The sequence below is a fragment of the Acomys minous genome (assembly GCF_964271855.1).
Source record: "Acomys minous genome assembly, chromosome: 6".
Lineage (NCBI taxonomy): Eukaryota > Metazoa > Chordata > Mammalia > Rodentia > Muridae > Acomys > Acomys minous.
Window position 1 is genome coordinate 96081172 of NC_140487.1, and position 19677 is coordinate 96100848.

A 19677-nucleotide genomic window follows, 5' to 3' on the forward strand; every position below is an offset into this window, starting at 1 on the left:
GAGAAAAGGCCTCTTTGTTCCTTCTTAGGCATGGCCATCACAGCACTTCCCGCCTCCACCCTCATCCCCAGCCTTCAATCACCTTCAAAGGACCAGCCTGTCCTGCCAAGAGCAGCCTCCTCCATCCCTCTGGCAGCGGCCACTGTTTTCTCTCTTGCTTCTGTGGGTCACAGGAGAAAGCAGTTCATCTTCCCCTGCTCACGCTGCTGTTCTACAGGAGAAGTTCAGCGTTCTCTTAAGCGTGCAGGGCGGGGCTCCAGCGCGCAGGCCCAGGGGTGCTCTTGTGTCAGATGAGGTTGGAGAGTGGAGTTCCAGCCCCGAGAAGCCCTCGGGATTACTCACTCATGCCAGTGAACACAGCTTAGAGCCTCTGGGCTGGGTGAAAGTGGAAAGTCTAGCGCCCCTAAGACATTTCAAGGTTGGCCCCTAGAACTGGGGAGCTGGGCATCCTTTGGACGGTTCCATTAGGGACTGAATTTTCCTCCCCCTGAGACTTCAGAGGGAAGTCTGCTAGGCTGACCACGGAAGCCAGGTGGTCAAAACGCTGAGCAGGTAGGCAGCCCTCCTCTGACCCAGTTTGAAGACTCTCGTGTGCCCGCTTGAGTCCTACTGGAATTCCACGAGAGAATAGCCATCCGCTGGCCTCATTAACTGTCACAGACTAATGATTCCCACAAAGGCTCCTAGCTTGTGCACGAGAGGCTTGGGCCTCTGTTGGCAACCTGGTAAAGCTTCCTAAGGCTCAGTTAAAATCATAAACTATGAACTTCACACCATTAGAAAACTGAGATGAGATTAATTAACATTAATAACTAACATGAATAGTCCACGCTTAAGACATTGAAGAAACTCTCCCCGCCCCTCCCCCCTTCCTCCTCATCTTCGTTTTCCGTTTTCTGTTCCAGCACGCTTGCCTGTCTCTCAGCACAGTGTCTCTTCATCTAACACTTAGTCACGGTGGGTTAACTTCTACTCAGATGCACCATGATTCACTTTTTAAAAATTCTGCTAAGAATTTCTCAGTGTGTTTACTAGGGATGTGAACCTATAACTCTCTTTATTTACCATACAGTTTCTCAGTTTTTGTGTTAGACTAATGTTAGGCTGACAGGATAAATTGAGGACGATGTGTTTTTCTTAAATGTTCTAGGAGAGCTTGTGCAGACTTCGTAGTATCTTATTTCTTCTTTATTTGATTGGTGGAATTCATAAGCTAACCCACTGGGTCTTGAGTTTACACTGTGGAAGTGTTTTAACTATGCATTAAAATTTTAAAATGTTGGTGTTCTGTTCAGGAAGTTGTCTCCTGTGCCAATATGTTCCAGGCTCTTCCCCACTTTTTCTTCTAAGTGACTTAGTGTCTCTGGTTTTATGTTGAGGTCTTTAATCCACTTGGATTTGAGTTTTGTACACGGTGACAAATATGGGTCCAGTTGCGTTTTTTTACACATAGACTTCCAGTTAGACCAGCACCATTTGTTGAAGATGCTATCCTTTTTCCATCGAATGGATTTGGCTTCTTTGTCGAAAATCAAGTGACCATATGTGTGTGGATTCATATCTGGGTCTTCGATTCGATTCCACTGATCAACCAGCCTGTTGCTGTGTCAGTACCATGCTGTTTTAATTACTATTGCTTTATAGTACAGTTTGAGGAATTTCAGTGTTAGCATCACTCAGAAGATTCTAGATCTCAAGTGTGTTAATTGGAGATTTGCTCTTTTCTGATTAATAGACATTAGTTAGTGTGAATGATTAGGAATGACACAGCTTGTGTTTGTCGCAGAGTTTTTAAAAAAACTTTTTATTGGTTCTTTGTGAATCTCACATTATGCACCCTAATCCCACTTATTTCCCCATCCCTTTGTACATGCCCTCTGCCTTTGCAACCTTCTGCTCCAAAGGAAAAAAAAAATCTCATTGTGGAAGCTGTGGTGTGTCACAGTGTATCCCACAGTACACCCTCTTGCCCACACTTTGTTGCTTGCAGAGGTTCACTGCAATAACTCTTTGGTCTGGTTCAAGGCCTCTGGCTTCTGCTACTCCATCAATACTGGGACATCACTGGGTCTCCTCTTGGATAACCTGTTGTTGCTCTGTGTCATGGAGGTCCAGTAGTTTTGGGTCTGTACGACCAGCCCCTTAATGCACACCATAGTTAATAAATTAGGTAGATGCTGGGATGGGCCAACACAAACCCTGGGTCTGGGTCTGGGAGGTTTCTGAGCTGGTCAGCCTACCAGCTCTCCCGCACCCACACTGCCGCTGCTCCAGCTAGCTCATCCAACGCTATGGGACTCACTTTTATTCAAACGAACATACTATGTTTATGCCCATGTCTTTCAGTGTTTGACTGTCTAAAAAATTATTTGCTTCAGTTTTGAAATACATTTCCTAGAAATGGAAGGTTCTATCTTGAGGGCTTTGTGGGGGGGAGAAAATGACTTATTTAGTGAAGCTCTTGCCTTGCAAACAGGAGTTTAATCCATGGAAACCATGTAAAGATGCTGTATTGATAGCCCATCCTTACAATCCCAGTGTAGGGAGGCGGAGAACAGAAGATCCGTGGAGCTTGCTAGCCACCATGCGTAGCCTAATTAGTGGGCTTCTGGCTAAGCCCTGTCTCAAAGAAAGTAGATAATGTTCCTAAGTTGCTTAGCCTCCATAAGCCTTGACACACACATGTACACAACACCCTCAAATACACACACTCACATCTATGCACATACATTTTAAAAGATTCTCATTTGACACTGTTCTTTTTCCCCATCTACTGTTCAGAAGCTTCATGGTCTTTCATTATTGAGCAAAAGTAGTTTATAACTTATCTTTTGTGCTCTGAGTGTAATCTCTCTCTCTCTCTCTCTCTCTCTCTCTCTCTGTCTCTCTCTCTCTCTCCCTCTCGCCCCTCTCTCTCATTTTAAGACAATCATTGTCTTTTAGGAATTTGCCTGTGGTAGGTCTTCTTATTGCTTTCTCCATGTGTATTTTCCTTTGAGACTTTCATCCATTATATTTTGATCATAATAATCTGCTCCTCCAATGACAAGTGAGTTAGGCACTAGTCTATGAGTATAGCAGAATACCATTAGGTATCATTTCATTGACTTTTTAAAAAAGATTTATTTATTTAATATGTATACTGTGTTTTGCCTGCACGTACACCTACAGACCCGAAGAGGGCATCAGATCACATTACAGATGGTTGTGAGCCACCATGTGGTTGCTGGGAATTGAACTCAGGACCTCTAGAAGAGCAGTCATTTTTCTTAACCGCTGAGTCATCTCTCCAGCTTCATTGACTTTTTTTTGCCAGTCATGTTTGGTTCTATCCTAGGCCAGTGAGCCTTTATCTAGCAACTTATGGAAACAAATGCAGAGTCCCACAACCAAACATTAGGAGGAGTTCAGGGGATCCTGCTGAAAAAGCAGAGGAAGAATTGTAGGACCCAGAAGAGTCAAAAAAACCTGGACTCATATGGGCTCCTGGGACTGAGATGACAATCAGGGAGCCTGCATGGGTCTAACCCAGGCCCTCTGCATATATGTTATATTTCTGTAGCTTGATGTTTTTGTGGGGTTTCTAGCAGAGGGAGCAGGGGCTGTTTTTGATGATTTTGTGACCCTTTTCCTTATACTGGGTTGCCTTGCCCAGCCTTAATATGAGGGGAGGTGCCTAATATTATTGTAACTTAATATGCCGTGTTTGATTGATATCTTTTGGGAGGACTGCCCTTTTCTAAAGGAAAATGGATGAGGAGTGAATGGGGAGGGAGGAGTTTGGGAGAGGGATGGAGGGAAGGGTGGATGGATGGAGGGAGGGAGGAGGCATTTTGGATGTAACATATAAGAGAATAAATTAATGAAATATATAGAAAGCAATAAAATTGAAAAACTAATTCCCTCCTTCATTTCCTCCCCACCCAACTTTTTGTCATTTTTCAAAGCCCATTGCGTCCCATTACTGCTGCCTATGTTTTTTTTAAGGTGTGTGGACACCCACTGGAGCATGTTACATATAAATACAACTAAAGCAATGAAAGACTTATCCAATGAAAATTTTAAGACACTGAAGAAAGAAAGTGAAGAAGATACCAGAAGATTAAAAGATGTCCCATGTTCAAGAATTGGTAAGATTAGTATTATGAAGAATAGCCATCTCATCAAACACACACTAAAGATTATCCTCATCAAAATTCCAGTGCAATTTCAGTTTATAGAAAATAAAAAAATAATCTTAAGTTTTATATGGAAACACAGAAGACCCAGAATAGCCAAAACAATCATGTGTGTTTTTCATCGAGCTTTATTGGAATCCATAAGGTTATTATTTCAAACCTGTTTTCATATATAATCTTCTTAAATATTTTCTTAGATGCTTTGAAGACACATTAAACCATGTTAAGACACTTAACATTGTCCCACAGACTTATTGTTAAGGTCTTTCATCTTTCAGTGTTTTGTCCTGGTTCATTTTTGTTACCATGTCTCCAAGCCTATTAATTATTTTCTCCTGTAATGTCATCTATCATTCACCTCACTTAGTGAATTTTCCATCTAACACGCTGTGGTTTTCACCTACACATATATAGGTCTTAGATGCTGTGGTGGTTGGAATGAGAACGGTCCCCATAAGGTCATATGTTTGAATGCTTGGTTCCTAGTTGGTGTAAGGACTTGGGAAGGATTAGTAGGTGTGACCTTGATGGAGGACGTGTGTCACTAGGGGTGGACTTTGAAGTTTCAAAAGACTCAACCTATTTCCAATGCTCCCTCTCTGCATCCTGCTTGTGGATCAAGATGTGAGCTCTCAGCTGTTCCTGCCACTATGCCTTGGCTCTATCCTCATGGACTCTGACCCTCTGAAACCATAAGCCCAACTAAGCACTTCCTTTTATAAGTTGCCTTGGTCATGGTGTTTTATCACAGCCCTAGGAATCCTAACTGACACAGATGCTGCTCACGCTTACCATCAATGTGCTCAGTCTTTTCTGAAGCTTTTTCAAACACATAACACATGGGCTGTAGATACAATTGCTCTTTGCTGCCCCTGTACACTTATCCCATTATCTGTCTACTATAGATGTATTTTTTAAAACCTATTTTATTGAGTTCTTATATCTACCACCCTTTCCACCCCAGCCCTTCCAAATCCCAAACTAGGTAGATAAGACATAGGTTAGAGGGGAAAGGGGACATAGACCTCTTTGGACTACTTCCTGCTGATCAAGGGCTTCAGGTTCTTTGGGGCAAGTTTGACCATCACTGTCAGGATATTCAATTTCTTCTGCTTGTCTCTCTGCAGATGACTACTTTAAAAACCGCAACCAACAGCAGCAGCAGGGGAGCAGCTGCCGCCACAGACCCTCTCAGGGCTCCCCCATTTATACTCTCTCCAGAGTCTCCAGAACTAAACTATCTGCAGCTGGCAAAATATCATGCCCCTCCTAGAGCCTGAGACAATCATAGTTAATGGCTATGGACAATCTGAAGTAGCCCATATCCCATGCCTGGGATTAAAACGAAAAACATATTCACATAACATACCTAGGTTTTAAAGAAACCGAAAATCTCACTACAATCGACTTTTTCACTCATTCCAACTGAGTAACTTTTCTCCTCATTTTATAGATTGTATCATCTTGCTCTGTCCTGGATAGTTTTGTACTGGATATCAGACATTTGAATCTTATTACATTAATTCAGTTGTGTTGGTGTTCTTGGATTCTTAATAATAAGTACATTCTTTAATATTTATTTCTGAAATTCAATTAAGTTAATTACTTTCATTAATCTTGACCCTCTGGAGTACTTTTTTTTTCTTTGACTCGTCTGAGTTTTGTGTCTGGCTTTTGTTAGGTGAGAGCAGAGCTGCAGTGGATCTGGCTGGTGGGAACAGGTTCTATTGCTGGTCCTGTGTGGACTCTGAGAGCGGCCTTCCTTGAGTCTTTCCTATGTTACCCTGTGATTACTTGTTTTCTCTGTCTCTTTACTTACATATGCTGACCAACACCTTGTGAGCATGTAGAATGGGGTCTTCTGTAGATCACCAGAGCTCTTTCTTGGTGAAGTCTCCTTCTCTGCGAATTTCAGGTGCCTTGGCCTCCCAGTGTACCACCTCCCAGTCCAGGAACCCCAAAGCTTCTTTTTCTCTCAATCCCTATAAAACAGCTTTGCATGTAGCAACCTGGAAGAATTGCAGAACTCAACTCACTAGTTTCCCATCTGCCATAGATGCTTTTGTTGTTTTTTGGTAAAATTCTCTATTATTTTAAATGTTTTTTAATTTAAGTAGAATCACATCACTTCTTCCTTGTTACCTGACATCCAGTGTATTAGAGATCATGATCTCACATGTTTTGTTTAGGGTTTGGGTTATCATGAGTGGGGTGGAGAGAGTAATTTTGCTTCCTGTCACTTCATTTTACAAACAAATTCTACAATGAGTATCTTTATATTTTATAACTCTTACTCAACTCAGTAAGATTTTTGTACAGAAAAACTTGCAATGCTACAATGATGTGCAATTTAGTATTATTATAATAGAAAAAAAAGAGACCAAAACTACATACCTAATAGGTAAGCAGGGATTTGAAATGAACAGTTATAAAGGATATGTAAGTAGATGGTAAATTACTTATGTATGATGTCTTTAAAAAGGCAGCTCAGGGATGAGAAGATGTCTTAGTCAGTAACGTACTTTCACAAGCATGTGGACCTGAGTTTGATCCCAGCACCCATGTGAGAAGCTGTGAATGGCAGTGTGAGCCTGTGATAACAGGGCTGGGAGGCAGAGGCAGGATAGTAGGACTTGTTGGCCAGCCAGTCTAGCCAATGAATTGGTGAGCTCCAGGTTCAGCATGAAACACTGTCTCTAAAAGAAAAACAAAAACTAGGAGAGTTATAGAGGAAGACACCTAATATCAACTTAATGGCCTCTATATGTTCACAGACACACATACCTAAGCACACACAGATACACACACCCCCCCACACACATACAAATAAATAGAACAAAAGGCCCAATACCTACATTAGAATTTGCCCACAAAAACAAATAGAAAACTTCAATTAACACTGGGTTAGACATGCGCACAAATTGTGTTTTCATATATCAAGAGGCCTTGACTAGCCAGCTATCTGTACCAGCTCATGTGGAACAATGCAAGTAAGGAAGCTACTGTTGACTTCTGAGCCATCTCCTTATTGGTTTGCTGAACTCCAGATACTCCTTCTGTATCCATGATGAGGAAAGGGGAAATGAGGATCTTGAAGGATGGAGTTGGATCACAGTTACCCTATCTCTTTCCTTAGGAAACCAATCTTTTTCTTAAAACTCATTAGTAGAGGCCCGGTGAGATGGTTGGTTCATGAGGTGAAAGTACATGGTACCAAGCCTGATGACCTCAGTTTGATGCCCGGAACTCATATGATAGAAGAAGAGAACCAATTCCAACAAGTTGTCTTATGCTCTCTACATGTATGATGTGGCATACCCATACCCATGTAAACACACAACACACTTACAAAACAAACTAACAACTATAAAAATAATAAATAAATGTTAAAAATTTAAGTCTCATGGGAACAGACCATGTACCATATCTGCCATCCCACAAGCGACTCTGGAAGAGGAGGATACAGGGTCGTTACTCTGGCTTGGACTGTTTGTGATATGTCGACTTCCCCAAACAAATGTCAGCAAGTACATATTGCTTTTGGCAAAGAAAAAGTAAATGGATAGTAACCCTGCTAGAGTCAGTCACAATAACATCACCATGACATGTGCGCCAGCCAAGTGAGAAGACCCAGTGCCATTTAGTCAGAGAGAAAAAAAAATCAGAGAGTGCATCAGGAAGTCAAAATGGGACCTTCCCTTGTTGTATTGAACTGAGGGGTAATGTTTCAGTCCTTCTATAATTCTGTATTTGTTAATTTTCCTGATGAGTGTGGATCGTACCTGGAACTCAAGAGTCTAACAGAGGTCAACCTGGGCATGAAGGAAGTCTAACAGAGGTCAACCTGGGCATGAAGAAATCCATAGGGGAATGACCCTAGGGCTGAGAGAAAAATCTCTGCTTCCCAATTGGTGTCTAACACTTGTGACTGGGCTTGAGACCTTGAAAATACTTTAAGATTGCTCAGAAAGCTGAGAGTGGGTTCTGGCTTGGGGAAGCTGTCCTGCATGAGTGCCAGGCATCATAAGAGCTGAGAGAAGACCACCTACCTGACCAGTCTAGAGATTCTGATGGTCCTGGCTTATCTTTCCACCCACATAGCTCTGGGGGAGGTACCTGTCAGTCAAGTCTGGGTGGCATTTCAGTGACCTCAGACACTTGGCCTTGAACGAGTCCTCTTGCATCTCTACTCACCAGTGCCTAATCATCTCTAAGGATGCTGGTTTTATTTCTATTTTCCTTTTGATCCCTCGGAGGATGTTTATTTAGCAGAAGGCCCAGAAGTCCCTGCACACCCCAAATTGTTACTTTTGACGCTAGAGTTCGTTATTCAACTGCCTCCAGTCTTACACATTCCACACATGATTCTGTGTGAACTAGGAGTCCCTTGTGCTGGATCTGAGTCCTGGTTAGGAACACAGCCTGTGTGGTCACACAAAGTTGCTGACAACATTCCTTGCTCCCTGTGGGGCCACTTAAGGCTCCATGATTCCATTCCCATGCCTGTAAAATGGAGTTGGTAACACTGCAGAGATTCAGGGTATGCTAAGTGTTGGACCATAGTGACCACTCAGAGAGCACAAGTGTGACTATGAGATGGGGAACATAATTCCAATTTATGGAGGGAACCGGGGTTCTGAGAAGCTGCGTGGCTCACACAGGTCACAGTGACCAAGTCTGTGTGACTCACAAAGCCCAGGCTCATCAGTTACGGCAGTTATTTCCCCAGAGGTTGTTCCTGGAAGCTCTTAGGCGTGGCACAGAGGGGAGCGGTGATCCCTGTAGCTGCCAGGAGAGGAGTCTGTTGGGGTTGCCCTCTGGCATTAAAGCTGTTGGTTGGAGGCCAAGATCCATCTTGGGAATTGTGGGCAGGATCCGGGCAAGAAGAGTTTATCAAGGTGGAGATTGGGATGGCATCAGTCACCATCCTACAGAAAGGTAAGGGATCCTGGAGGAGAGAGAAGGGTGGGGTTGGAGGGCGGAAAAGAACAATATAGGGGAGCAGGGTGCTTTAGAGGACTCATTATTGAGGTTAGAAGGAGCCAGGGAAGTTATATGAGGGACGATCATAGTCACCTATTGGAGCTACCTAGAGAAAGAGTGAGAGTGCTGTCTGGGGAGTGTGGTAGGTGGGAGCATCCTCTGGTGATGAGAATTCAGAGACTGTAGATGCTCTCATAAGGGCTGGGCATCCAAGACCACCATCAGCTCTGAGGGCTGGTCAGTCTCTGAAGCTGTGGGTATCACTGAGAGCTTGGTGACTACATGAGAGAAACACCGAGAGCCTGCTGGCCCCGGACTCCTGCCCTTCCCTGGACACCGCAGACCAGACCCTTCCCATTCAGGCCTCACTGGAGGGCTGGGGTGGCTTTTCAGGCAACACCAGAGCTGCATTTTACTCCTAAGGCAGCATCTGCTCGTGGCATTCAGATAGGCTGTGGTTTTTGATCAGCCAGGCTAGGAGTGCTTCTAAGGAAAGGACATGAGTTGGTGGCAGCTGCTACTGCCCAGCCACTTGGGTCCCACGGGGTCAACGATGACCCTGGCTCCTTTCAGACCCCTGGATTCTGACTTGTAGTTTCCATCCCCTTTTAGTCCGTGGAGTCTCTTTCCCTCCCTGTGGTGTTTCGTTTCTTGTTTCTGTCCTTCCATGGACAATGATGCTGGCTGGACTTCGCCTCCACGTCTCTGTTCTGTCCAGGCTAAATCTTTGACCTGTACCCTGGCCAGTTTTTGCTGCCTTCAGGTCAGGGTCTTTTCTCTCTCCCTTAGTTCCTTTTTATTTATTGTCATGCTGGATTCTCGAGAGAACACCAGGCTTCCACCCCATTTATCCACTGGCTCTGCACACCCCACTCTCTTGAAGGACACCCCTTGTCTACCTCCACATCCCTGAGGCCGGACCACTTTTCTTCTCTGAGATGGTACTGTGGACTCCTACCTGGGTGCAGCAGTAGAGAACATACAGGGAAAGACCAACCGTGCCAGTGGCTTCTGGGCTCCTGCTATAGTGCCTTTTCCTCGAGTGCTGATGGGAAGGCAGGAGAAAATAGCACACAGGGCATGGACGGCATGGGGCAGAAATGGACATAGGCTCAGGAAGGCCAACATGTGGCCAACCCCTTCTATGCTCTAACAGTGCCAGTAGCCTGGGAACAAGCCCGGGAGCCATCTCTTCTCTCTATCCTCTCAGCCTGACCTGTTCCTGCTACAACCTCACTAGTTCTACTTTGGGACACAGCTCTTGCCCCTGCTGTCCACTTTCATTCAGCTTCCACTCCAAAGGAGGCAAGGATGACCCAGCAAGTAAGCGAGCGATAAAGAAGTGGGGGAGAGGGGACCTGCTTTCAAGCAGGCCAGCCATAAAGTCTTTCCAAGAATGCTGCTTCGTGGATGTGAGAGAAGGTTCTGCTTAGGCTATGCCTGTGACCGTACAGAAGCTGTGCATCTCCTTTCCCCGTCTACCAAGTGGGCACAGTCATAACGCTGGCCCCTCATGCTTGCAGGCATCCTGGGATGTATTTGTCCACTGTGTGCATTAGGTCATGGTGTTGATTGGAGATGCCTGTGTTAATCTTTAGATTTTTTTAAACTATCATTTTAAACTATTTTAAATAAAATTATGAATAAAAAAAACAGGTGTTGTAGTGCCTGGCACATGGGCAGCTGCCATGACTAGAAATATTGCTCTGTGGTTTGGATAGGGGTTGAGAGAAATGGTAGAAAGGGCCATGACATTAGCATCCACTCTGACCTTCCTTCCATGGGCCTGTGCTCCAGTGTCTTCTCAGAGGTTCAGGTAGGGGTTTTGGGGGTGTTGTTTTTTTTTTTTATGGTTTTTGTTTTTTTTTGACTGCTGGGGAATAGGAGCAGGAGTATGAAGTGGACGTGAATGTAAACCTTCCTTTACCTTTCCTTCCGGCTTCCAGAACACAGATCATACCATAAGCCTTTCCTGGTCTTTAGTGTGCCCGGCTCTGCACTGAGGCAGGAGACAGAGGAAAATCAAGTCATTCTCAGTGGAGCCAAGCGTCTCAGAGTAGGGGACTCTGGCCTGCAGAACTTCCAAGCCAGTTGAGCTTGCTCTGAGCTAAGGCAGGTCCCAAGAGTGACCTGCTGGCAGCAGGTGATCTGGGTCCTTGTCTCAGCTCTGCCCCAAACTCCATCATACTCAAGGATGTCTTTAACCACAAGCTGGTCTCTGTGGCTTCTCTCTCGTGGCTTCCTGGGCTTGCAAGGAGGTTTTCTGTGCACACCCTCATAGAGGCCCACCATTTCTTTAAGAGAAAGAGCCCACAAACCTGCTTGAAAAATGAGACTCAAACTGAGGAGAGTAGTAAAGTTAGGATGTTCTTGCAAATCTTTTTTTTTTTTTTGCAAGTCTTTTAGTCTTTTTCCTGTAGACAAGGAAACCGGAAGTGGCCTGGTCAGATTTTTATTTTAGAGACAGGGCTTTGAAGGCCAGTGTAGTGAACGGCCTGGGCAATGAAGGACCGAGAGGAGAGGAGAAAGAGGTGGATGAGGATAGAGACAGGACCAGAAATATGCTGAATGACTGAGGTGGACATCAGCAGGGGCGGTGAAGAGAGCCAGCCAGCCAGAAGAGGCATTGTTGTGGCAGCAACAAGGAAACCTGGGAACAATGGCATGTAGGGGATGAAGCTGCAGCTGAGGCTTTTTTTCCCCTGAGTTTTTGAGTGGTCTCCTGGGTTGTTCTCACAGATTCTATCAGTTTCTGTGTCTATGTGTGTACATATCTATACTTCTGTATGTGTATGTGTGCATATGCATATATACAGATAATTAAACTAAAGCCAACAGAAGTTTCTTTTCCTTTATGATTTGCCTCCCCTCCCCTGCTAATAATCAAAGACAGAATGCATCTCAGTAAGCTGAGGACTCGTCCTGCCTGAGTTCTAGTTAGCTGTAGATGGGAAGTCCTTTTACTGGCCAGAACACGTGAAATCCGCTCCCACTCCACTTTTTCCATCCATAGGATGGGGTAGCCAGCCCTGCTCTATCTTTCTCAGGGAGTCAGCATAAGGTTCAAGAGGGTGGACGCCAAGGCATTTTGTAAGGCTGAACTCTGTAGCCTTCGCTTCCTGGGGTAGACCCCAGTGCTGCTCCTTGTCAGCCCCTCCACTGGATGCCTACTTCCCAAGGCCTAAGAGCCAGGGAGTTTTCCCCCAAGAATTTTGCTCACTTTCAAGAGAGCTATGGATGAGTAGCGCCTGAGTCTCTGAGCCTAAGTCTTGACTGTGCAACGGAGCTTTTCTCACATTGTTTGGTGTGCAGACAGCTGGCTCCATTCGTAGCCTCTGCTCACAGATGGACCAGGTGGAGCACTCCCGAATACCAGATCCTCGAGGCAAACAAATCTCACTCACTGGCCTTTGTGTGAAAAAGTGGCAAGTGGGAGATGGCAGCATATTTTTCAACTCTAGGCCCTAAGGCAGAGCATTCTAACATCCTTCAGCTACTTCCTAACAGGAAGAATGTAGGTTACAAACAAGATAATTTTATCCCTATTTTACAGGTGGGAAAACTGAGTCCTAGGGAGATTAACTAATAGCCAAAGTCCCATAGCAGTTAAGCCAGAGCCAGAATTCAAGCAAACCAGCTGTCTGAAACACAGCCTTCTTACCCCACCATATGGCCTTTCCCTTTCAGGCCCACATGGTGGAGTCATCCTTTCTGAGGAGCAGGAAGCTGTGAAGCATCCCGGGAGGCAGCATGGCCTACAGAGCCTCTTCAGTAAAAAGTGGGGATTTAATTAATAAAATGTCTGACTTCCAGCTACATGACAGTATTGGGTAAAGTCTATAAGAGTCCTGGAAAGGTGTCTCAGCATAGAGGAAGGCCAAGCTGTGTGTGATCCTGAGTTTCAAAGCTAAGAAATCACTTAGTGCACTGGGGGTAGACACAAGATCCTTATGAAGATTCAGCTCCGATGCCCCAAGAGCAAGTAGGCTGTAGCCAGACACATTGGCACCAGGAGTGACACAGACAGCATCCACACTGCTCTGCTCTCAAGCATCAACAATGCAGATGACACCCCTCTGTAGGGGTGTCCTTTCCCTGCCCCCATGGGGGAACAGGGGCTCAGTGTGCGTTAGACTCAGAAACAGCTGAGTTAGTAAGTTGGCTTTTGAACGGAGAAGAAACAGGACAGACATCTGGGAGGGTGGCAGTTGACTGTAGGCATCCTGGGTGATGGAATGATCTCATAGGATACTTGTGTAGCTAGGACTTGAGTCTCAGTTTGTGTAGCAAGAGCCCTTTAGAAAACCAGATAACATATACTGAGCATGTACGTATGTTAGACCACTTTCAGGGTGATTTTCATGCCAAATATCTCAGTTTTCTTCTTATGACAAGGATGTGTTTATTTCAATTTTATATTTCTAGAGGCTGTCTCAAAGGTCGGGGGAAAGCGCAAATGGCTCACTCAAGCATTCAACCAGGACTGAAAAGTAAGTGTTCCTTCCAATACTATGGCCTATGAAATAAGCATTTTAAGCCAACCTGATCTGTGTACCACTGAGGGTAAAATTTAAGTGGAAAAAGAAATTAATGACACTGAAAGGACTAAATGGAGACTCTCCCTGTCTCAGGCATTTGAACTGCCAATTTATATAGAGTTTAAAAAATATTTTGTTTCTACTTTTTATGTATTAGTATTTTGTCTGCATCTATGTACATACACCATTTGTGTGTGTGGTGCCCACAGAGGCCAGAAGAGAGCATTAGATCTCCCGGAACTTGAATTACAGATGGTTATGAGCCACTATATGGGTGCTGGGAATCCAACCCAGTATCTCTGAAAGACCAGTGAGTGCTCCTAACTGTTGAGTCATCTCCCAGATCTTGCATGGAGTGTTTACACCAATATTTATCTCTAACTATCTGTCTGTCTGAAGGAAAGTTAAATGCTTTAATAGGATGATGATGCTGGTAAGGAGAATTGAGTATTATCTTTCCCATTTCATAGCAGAGGGAACTGAGGCTGAGAAGGGAGCTACCGTTGGTATAAAGGTAGAGCCAGCACTGTACATAAATCTCTATTTTTCATAGACTTCTTGAGAGTGATTCCAGTGGATGGCAGCAGGTAAAGTGGACAGTCCTATTGAGAGGGATATAATGGAGTTTCATAACATTTAGACACTGACCACTACCTAACCCCAGCTCTGGTACATGCCTTAACCAATGCCCCGTGTGACTCAATGCCTTTCTTTTTCATTAAGAGTAGGGCATAATGCAAGGTCCAAACCAAACCTTTGTGGCAGAATTCATCCTTCTGGGCTTTTCCCTGAGCCCCGGCACCACACCTCTGCTCTTGTCAGCCTTTCTGGTGATTTACCTGTTGATCATTCTGGGCAATGGCTTGATCTTCATCCTCATCTGCTTGGACTCACATCTCCATACCCCCATGTATTTCTTCATTGGCATTCTTTCCATGTTGGACTTGGGCTATACTACCACCACTGTGCCCCAGATGTTGGCACATCTGGCCAGCCAGAAGAAGACAATCTCTTATTCCAGATGTGTGGCTCAAATGTACATTTTCTTAGTGCTAGGTGTCACAGAGTCTTGGCTCTTTGCCATCATGTCCATAGACAAGTATGTAGCCATTTGCCACCCACTTAGGTACAAGGTTATCATGAGCCCATGTCTATGTGGGGTAATGGCCATTTTCTGTGGCCTCTGTGGCATCACGTCTGCTCTTGTCTATACTATCTTTGCTATGCGCCTCCCCTACTGTGGCCCCAACAAGATCAACCACTTCTTCTGTGAGGTCCCTGCAGTCTTAAAGCTGGCTTGTGCAGACACCTCAGTCAATGACCAAGTAGACTTCATCCTTGGGTTTAGTGTCATACTGATCCCCCTGTCCCTTATCCTTGTCATCTATGTGAACATCTTTGCTTCCATCTTGAAGATCCGTTCAGCACAGGGGCAACTGAAAGCCTTCTCCACCTGTGCATCCCATATCACCGTGGTCACCATGTTCTGCGTGCCAGCCATGGTCATGTACATGAAGCCTGGTTCTAAAGCCTCCCCAGAAGAGGACAAGAAGCTTGCCCTGTTCTATAATGTCATCTCTGCTTTTCTTAACCCTGTCATCTACAGTCTCCGGAACAAGGATGTGAAGAGGGCTTTCCTCAAGGTAACAGGCTGGGGCAGACCCCCAGAATGAGTTTCTAGAAGGACACAGAAGCAATTCATGCTATATCATCATTGTTCAAGGACTGATTCGCATGATAGCAGTGCCTATGCACACTCCCACTTCTACCTCTCATTTCAGCTCTGTATGGGTCCTTTGGGGATCACCATCTACTTGGCTGGTGGCACTGTGAAATGTCTTCCAGGCATATCAGTCTTTTCTTTCCCCTTTGCTCTATGGAACCTAGGTGCTCCATAAAACAGGAGATGTCTGAGCCACTAAAACCTTTTACTAAAATAAAGGGAACATGCTTGGGAAGATGGCCTGTGACCATCCCTTGAGAATGGCTCTCTGCCTTGGGGAACCAATGAATTCTTGGCCAGGAAGAATGAGCTGAAACCCATTCTCTGCAGTCTGGAGACAAGTAGAGATGGCTTGAGGCCAAGCGCAGTCTGATCTCACAGACCTACCTATTCAACTCATCTCAGGCAACCATCCTCCTCTTTTCCATCACATATATTTGAATCTGTCATTGACTTTGCTGTGGATTGAATATGAAATGTGTGCACCCCCCCACACACACACACGTTCACATATAACTGATAGGCTTTGGGACCCTGACTTGATCAATGGATTAACCCTTTGATGGATTCATGATATACTGGTGTTGTTGGGAGGTGAGAAAATGTAGCGGTAGAGTACAGGGGGCAAAAGTAGGCCGTGGAGACATGTCCTTGGGGACTACATCATGCCCTGTCCTCTTTCTGTATTCTCTTTCTTTCTGCTCACTGCCTGTAATGAGTTGGATAGAGATGCTTCGTCGTGCCCTCCCTGACACCGTAGATTGAATTATCTGAAATTGTGAGCAAAATAAATTGTCCTTCCATGAAATTGCTTTCATTGGGTATTTGGTCACAGGAACATAAAGCTAACTCACACAGAAAACCCTGAGTGTCTTCTCCACACCAAGGCTTCCTCATGTGTTATTCTCTTTTCTCACCTTTGATCCAACTCTACCACCCTACACCAAAAGAAGGATTTACTCTTACTCTCCATCAGCTTGTAGTTTAAACTAAGATTCCCCAAAACAGAATTTCCATGAGCCCCAAAGAGCTGAGCATGAGCCTCATAACCATCCTGTACTTTCCTCCCATGAGAAAAACATGTATGGTGGCATATGCCTTTAATCCCTGTACTCAGGAAGCAGGGGCAGGTGGATATCTGAGTTTGAGGCCAGCCTGCCTACAGAACAAGTTCCAGGGCAGTCAAGGGTATAGAGAAACTATGTCCCCCAAAACAAACAGCAGCAGCAGCAGCAGCAGCAGCAGCAGCAACAACAGCAACAACAAAAAGCAAGTAGACCAACATCTTAGCTCTCAGCTTGGTATCAAGTTCCACGAAGCAGGGACCATGGCTACCGGGGTTACCACTGCCTCCTTAGGATCTAGCATCATGCTTCATGCTTATTGTCTTCAATGAAGATGTTGTGGGTCCAAGAGTGAATACCCCACAGTGGAAAGTCCATGGATCAAGAGTATCAAAATTTGGGAATCAATGGCACTTTAAAAGAATGTTATGTATATTGGTTTAATAAAACATAGATATTTGAAAAACACCTAAAGTATTTATAATGAACCATTACAATGTTCATAAACTTGGGACTGAAATTTTCACCTCTAAGACTCTGTTCTGCAAGAAAAATGGTAAGGGCAGACCAAGTTTTATATACACGGTTATTAGAAACAACCTCTGTTGGAGTATGGTCTAGTGCTTTGTATTTATTGGTTGCTTGCCCCCCACCCAGAACTCTTCCTGTTTATGAGAAAACTGCCACATACCCCAAGTATTGCTTAAGAAATTATTCTTGATTGGCTAATTAAAAGGGCTAAACCTGAGAAGGGAAGAATGGGGTAGGTGTGGCCTAAGTTCACAGGCTTTGGGAGAGAAGGATCTTGGGAAGAAGAAGAAGAAGAAGAAGAAGAAGAAGAAGAAGAAGAAGAAGAAGAAGAAGAAGAAGAAGGCAGGTACCAGGGGAGGAAGCAACACAGGTATGGGAGGAGGAAAGAAGAGAGCCACGGGTGGGTTAGTGTGGATAAGGCATGGCTGGGTCAGTGAGGACGGAGGAAAGCAACAAAGATAGAGAAAATTAACAAGTATTAGTAGTTATGGAATTATGGATGGGAGGTGGCCCAGATAAAAATGATTCAAGCAGCTAGCATAGGACAGAGGCTGGGAGACAATGGAAGGTAACTTAGGGGTATCTGCTGTGCCCCAAGTAAAAAAATATATTTGGTGTCTGTGTCTTTATTGATTGTAAAAGCAGGTCAATAACAATGCTGTCATAATTATAAGCCTAATAATAAACATAAATTAGGCTATACAGTAACAAGCCACCAATATGGCTTCCCAACCTAATGAAATACTGTGCAAACAGTATTGTGTACTATGTGTGAGGTAGGTAGTATGCGACATCACTGGAAAGTGGGTCTGGAGAGATGGCTCAGCAGTTAAGAGCATTTGCTGCCCCTGTAGAGGATCCAGTTTCAGTTCCCAGAATCCATATGGTAGCTCACAACAGTCCAGTTCCAAGGGATTTGAGCTCTCTTCTGTTTTCCCTGGCCAGTGGGCACACATGCAGTGCTCTTACATACATGCAGGCAAAACCGTTCATGCATATAAAAATAAAAATGCTTTTAAACATTTACTAAAAAGTGTGATATAATGTTAGATAGAAAATTAAGAATGTAAAATTTTATATAAAATTAACCTATGCATTATGGTTGATAGCATATCAAAACACGCTGATATGGGTTTGATAAGGAATGCCTCCTTATGTGCTAGAATTGATTGGCCCTGATGAATTTGGGGATGGGGCAGAGTAACTGGATTATGAAGGGTTCACAATTCATTAGGCTATTGGGATGTGGTGGATACTGTGGAAGACGGAGCCTGATTGGAGGATGTGGGTGCCGCGGTGTGTCTTTGAAGGATGCATCATGCCCGGGCCCATTCCTGTCTCCCTCTCTCTGCTTCCTGGCTGCCACGAGGTGAGAGGTTTGCTTCCCTGCTATCATGAGGTGGGAGGGTGGGTCTACTGAATGCTCCATGCCATGGAGTCTGGCTTCTCCTCAGGACCATGGTATTGACTGAGAGCTGAGCATGCTCAGGAGGCGTGGCTCCAGATGATGGTGGCTTTGATGACACCCAAAAGAAAGGCTCCTTTTGGACTAAACAAAACAATGACATATCAAACACATAGAAGGACTGGAAGGAAATACGGTGCAGCGACTAAGGGCACTTACGGCTCAATTGTGAGAACATGGCTTAGAACCCCCACCTACAATGGGCAGCTCAGAAAGGCCAGTAAATCCAGCTCCAAGGGGTCCAAAGCCATCTTCAGGACTCTTTGGGCACTTAAACACATAAACACATGTGCACATATTCTCACACAGACACGTGAACACACGCATAAAACTGAAAGATCTTTAAAAGGAGACCTGCAGAATGGAGTCACAGGGATTTTGCATTTGCTGTTGAAAAAGTAATTCCAATCACAAACACAGAAGGGAAAATGAGCGTTTTTTTTTTCTTCTCGACCAGGAAGCCATGCACACTGTTGCATCTGTGCTTCACACAGCAAAGTCAACATCCGGCGTAGCATTTACAGAGCCTGTTTCACGTGATGCTGGGTTGCTTCACCCGTGGCGCTTTCTCTGACTTTCCGCGCACATCTCTGAATTCTCGCGTTGCTAGCCTGACTCCTTCACTGGCGTTTGCTCTCTGCTCTATGAAAAACGGTGGCCTTTGTGTTCCTTCCACCCTCCTTCAGCATGGGAGAGACCAGATTACTGTTCACAGAACCAGAAGTCCCGTGAGAGATGCCTCCGGAGATGATTTCCGGTAATGCCCTCCTTGGTCTTCCTGAAAGAAAACCTGAATCAAAGCGTGGAGTAGAGTGGCCTGCGCTCCCAGAAATGCCTCGGCTCAAAGGAGTTCTGAACAAGAAAAGCTCCTGCATCAGAGCTACTTGAGGAACGTTTTAAAAGTAGCTGAGAATTGGAGCAGACGTGATATGTTGGGTTGGTACGGTTGCGGGAGGCTCCCCTTTTCTGAGGAGAAGGGGAGGGGGGTGAAGAGGGTGGGACCAAGAGGAGAGGAGGGAAGGGGCTGCGATTGGGATGTAAAGTTAATTGATTAATTAGAAAAATAAAATAAAGTGTGTCTGCGTTGGTATGAAGAAAGCGGAAGTAACTGAATGATGGTGGCGTGTCAGCAGTAAACTCGAGTCAGCCCCTGGCTAGTTTCCATCCGTTTCTTGGCTCTGAAAGGGATTCCTGT

At 44.8% G+C, this 19677-nt stretch overlaps 2 protein-coding genes across 5 annotated transcripts; both read left to right on the forward strand.

Annotated features, from left to right (window-relative positions):
- The first annotated feature begins 424 nt into the window (after positions 1-424).
- On the forward strand, positions 425-19456 carry LOC311599810 (uncharacterized protein). 4 transcript variants are annotated; one of them, XM_084785846.1, is made up of 5 exons: positions 425-552; positions 3988-4130; positions 12849-12939; positions 13587-13651; positions 19169-19456. In XM_084785846.1, exons 2-5 carry the CDS (start codon positions 4010-4012, stop codon positions 19231-19233), a joined length of 342 nt encoding a protein of 113 aa, XP_084641972.1. In that variant the 5' UTR covers positions 425-552; positions 3988-4009; the 3' UTR covers positions 19234-19456. The 4 variants fall into 4 exon arrangements, 3 of the variants coding, with proteins under 3 accessions (XP_084641972.1, XP_084641970.1, XP_084641971.1); XM_084785844.1 differs by lacking the exon at positions 19169-19456 and adding an exon at positions 18940-19133; XM_084785845.1 differs by lacking the exons at positions 425-552; positions 19169-19456 and adding exons at positions 920-957; positions 18940-19133.
- Positions 14434-15372, forward strand: LOC311599808 (olfactory receptor 2A2-like; the record flags this gene model as incomplete). The annotated part of the gene is made up of 1 exon (XM_084785842.1): positions 14434-15372. The coding sequence occupies one exon, from the start codon at positions 14434-14436 to the stop codon at positions 15370-15372; it is 939 nt and encodes a 312-aa protein (XP_084641968.1).
- Positions 19457-19677: the final 221 nt, after the last annotated feature.

What these genes read in the sequence shown, in the direction of transcription:
- LOC311599810 (XM_084785844.1), top strand. Translation starts at nt 4,010, where the DNA reads ATGTTACATATAAATACAACTAAAGCAATGAAAGACTTATCCAATGAA. An exon ending in CAGAGCCTCTTCAGTAAAAA is followed by an intron (nt 12,940 to 13,586) that starts GTGGGGATTTAA and finishes TTATATTTCTAG; the next exon opens with AGGCTGTCTCAAAGGTCGGG. An exon ending in CATTCAACCAGGACTGAAAA is followed by an intron (nt 13,652 to 18,939) that starts GTAAGTGTTCCT and finishes CTTCTCGACCAG; the next exon opens with GAAGCCATGCACACTGTTGC.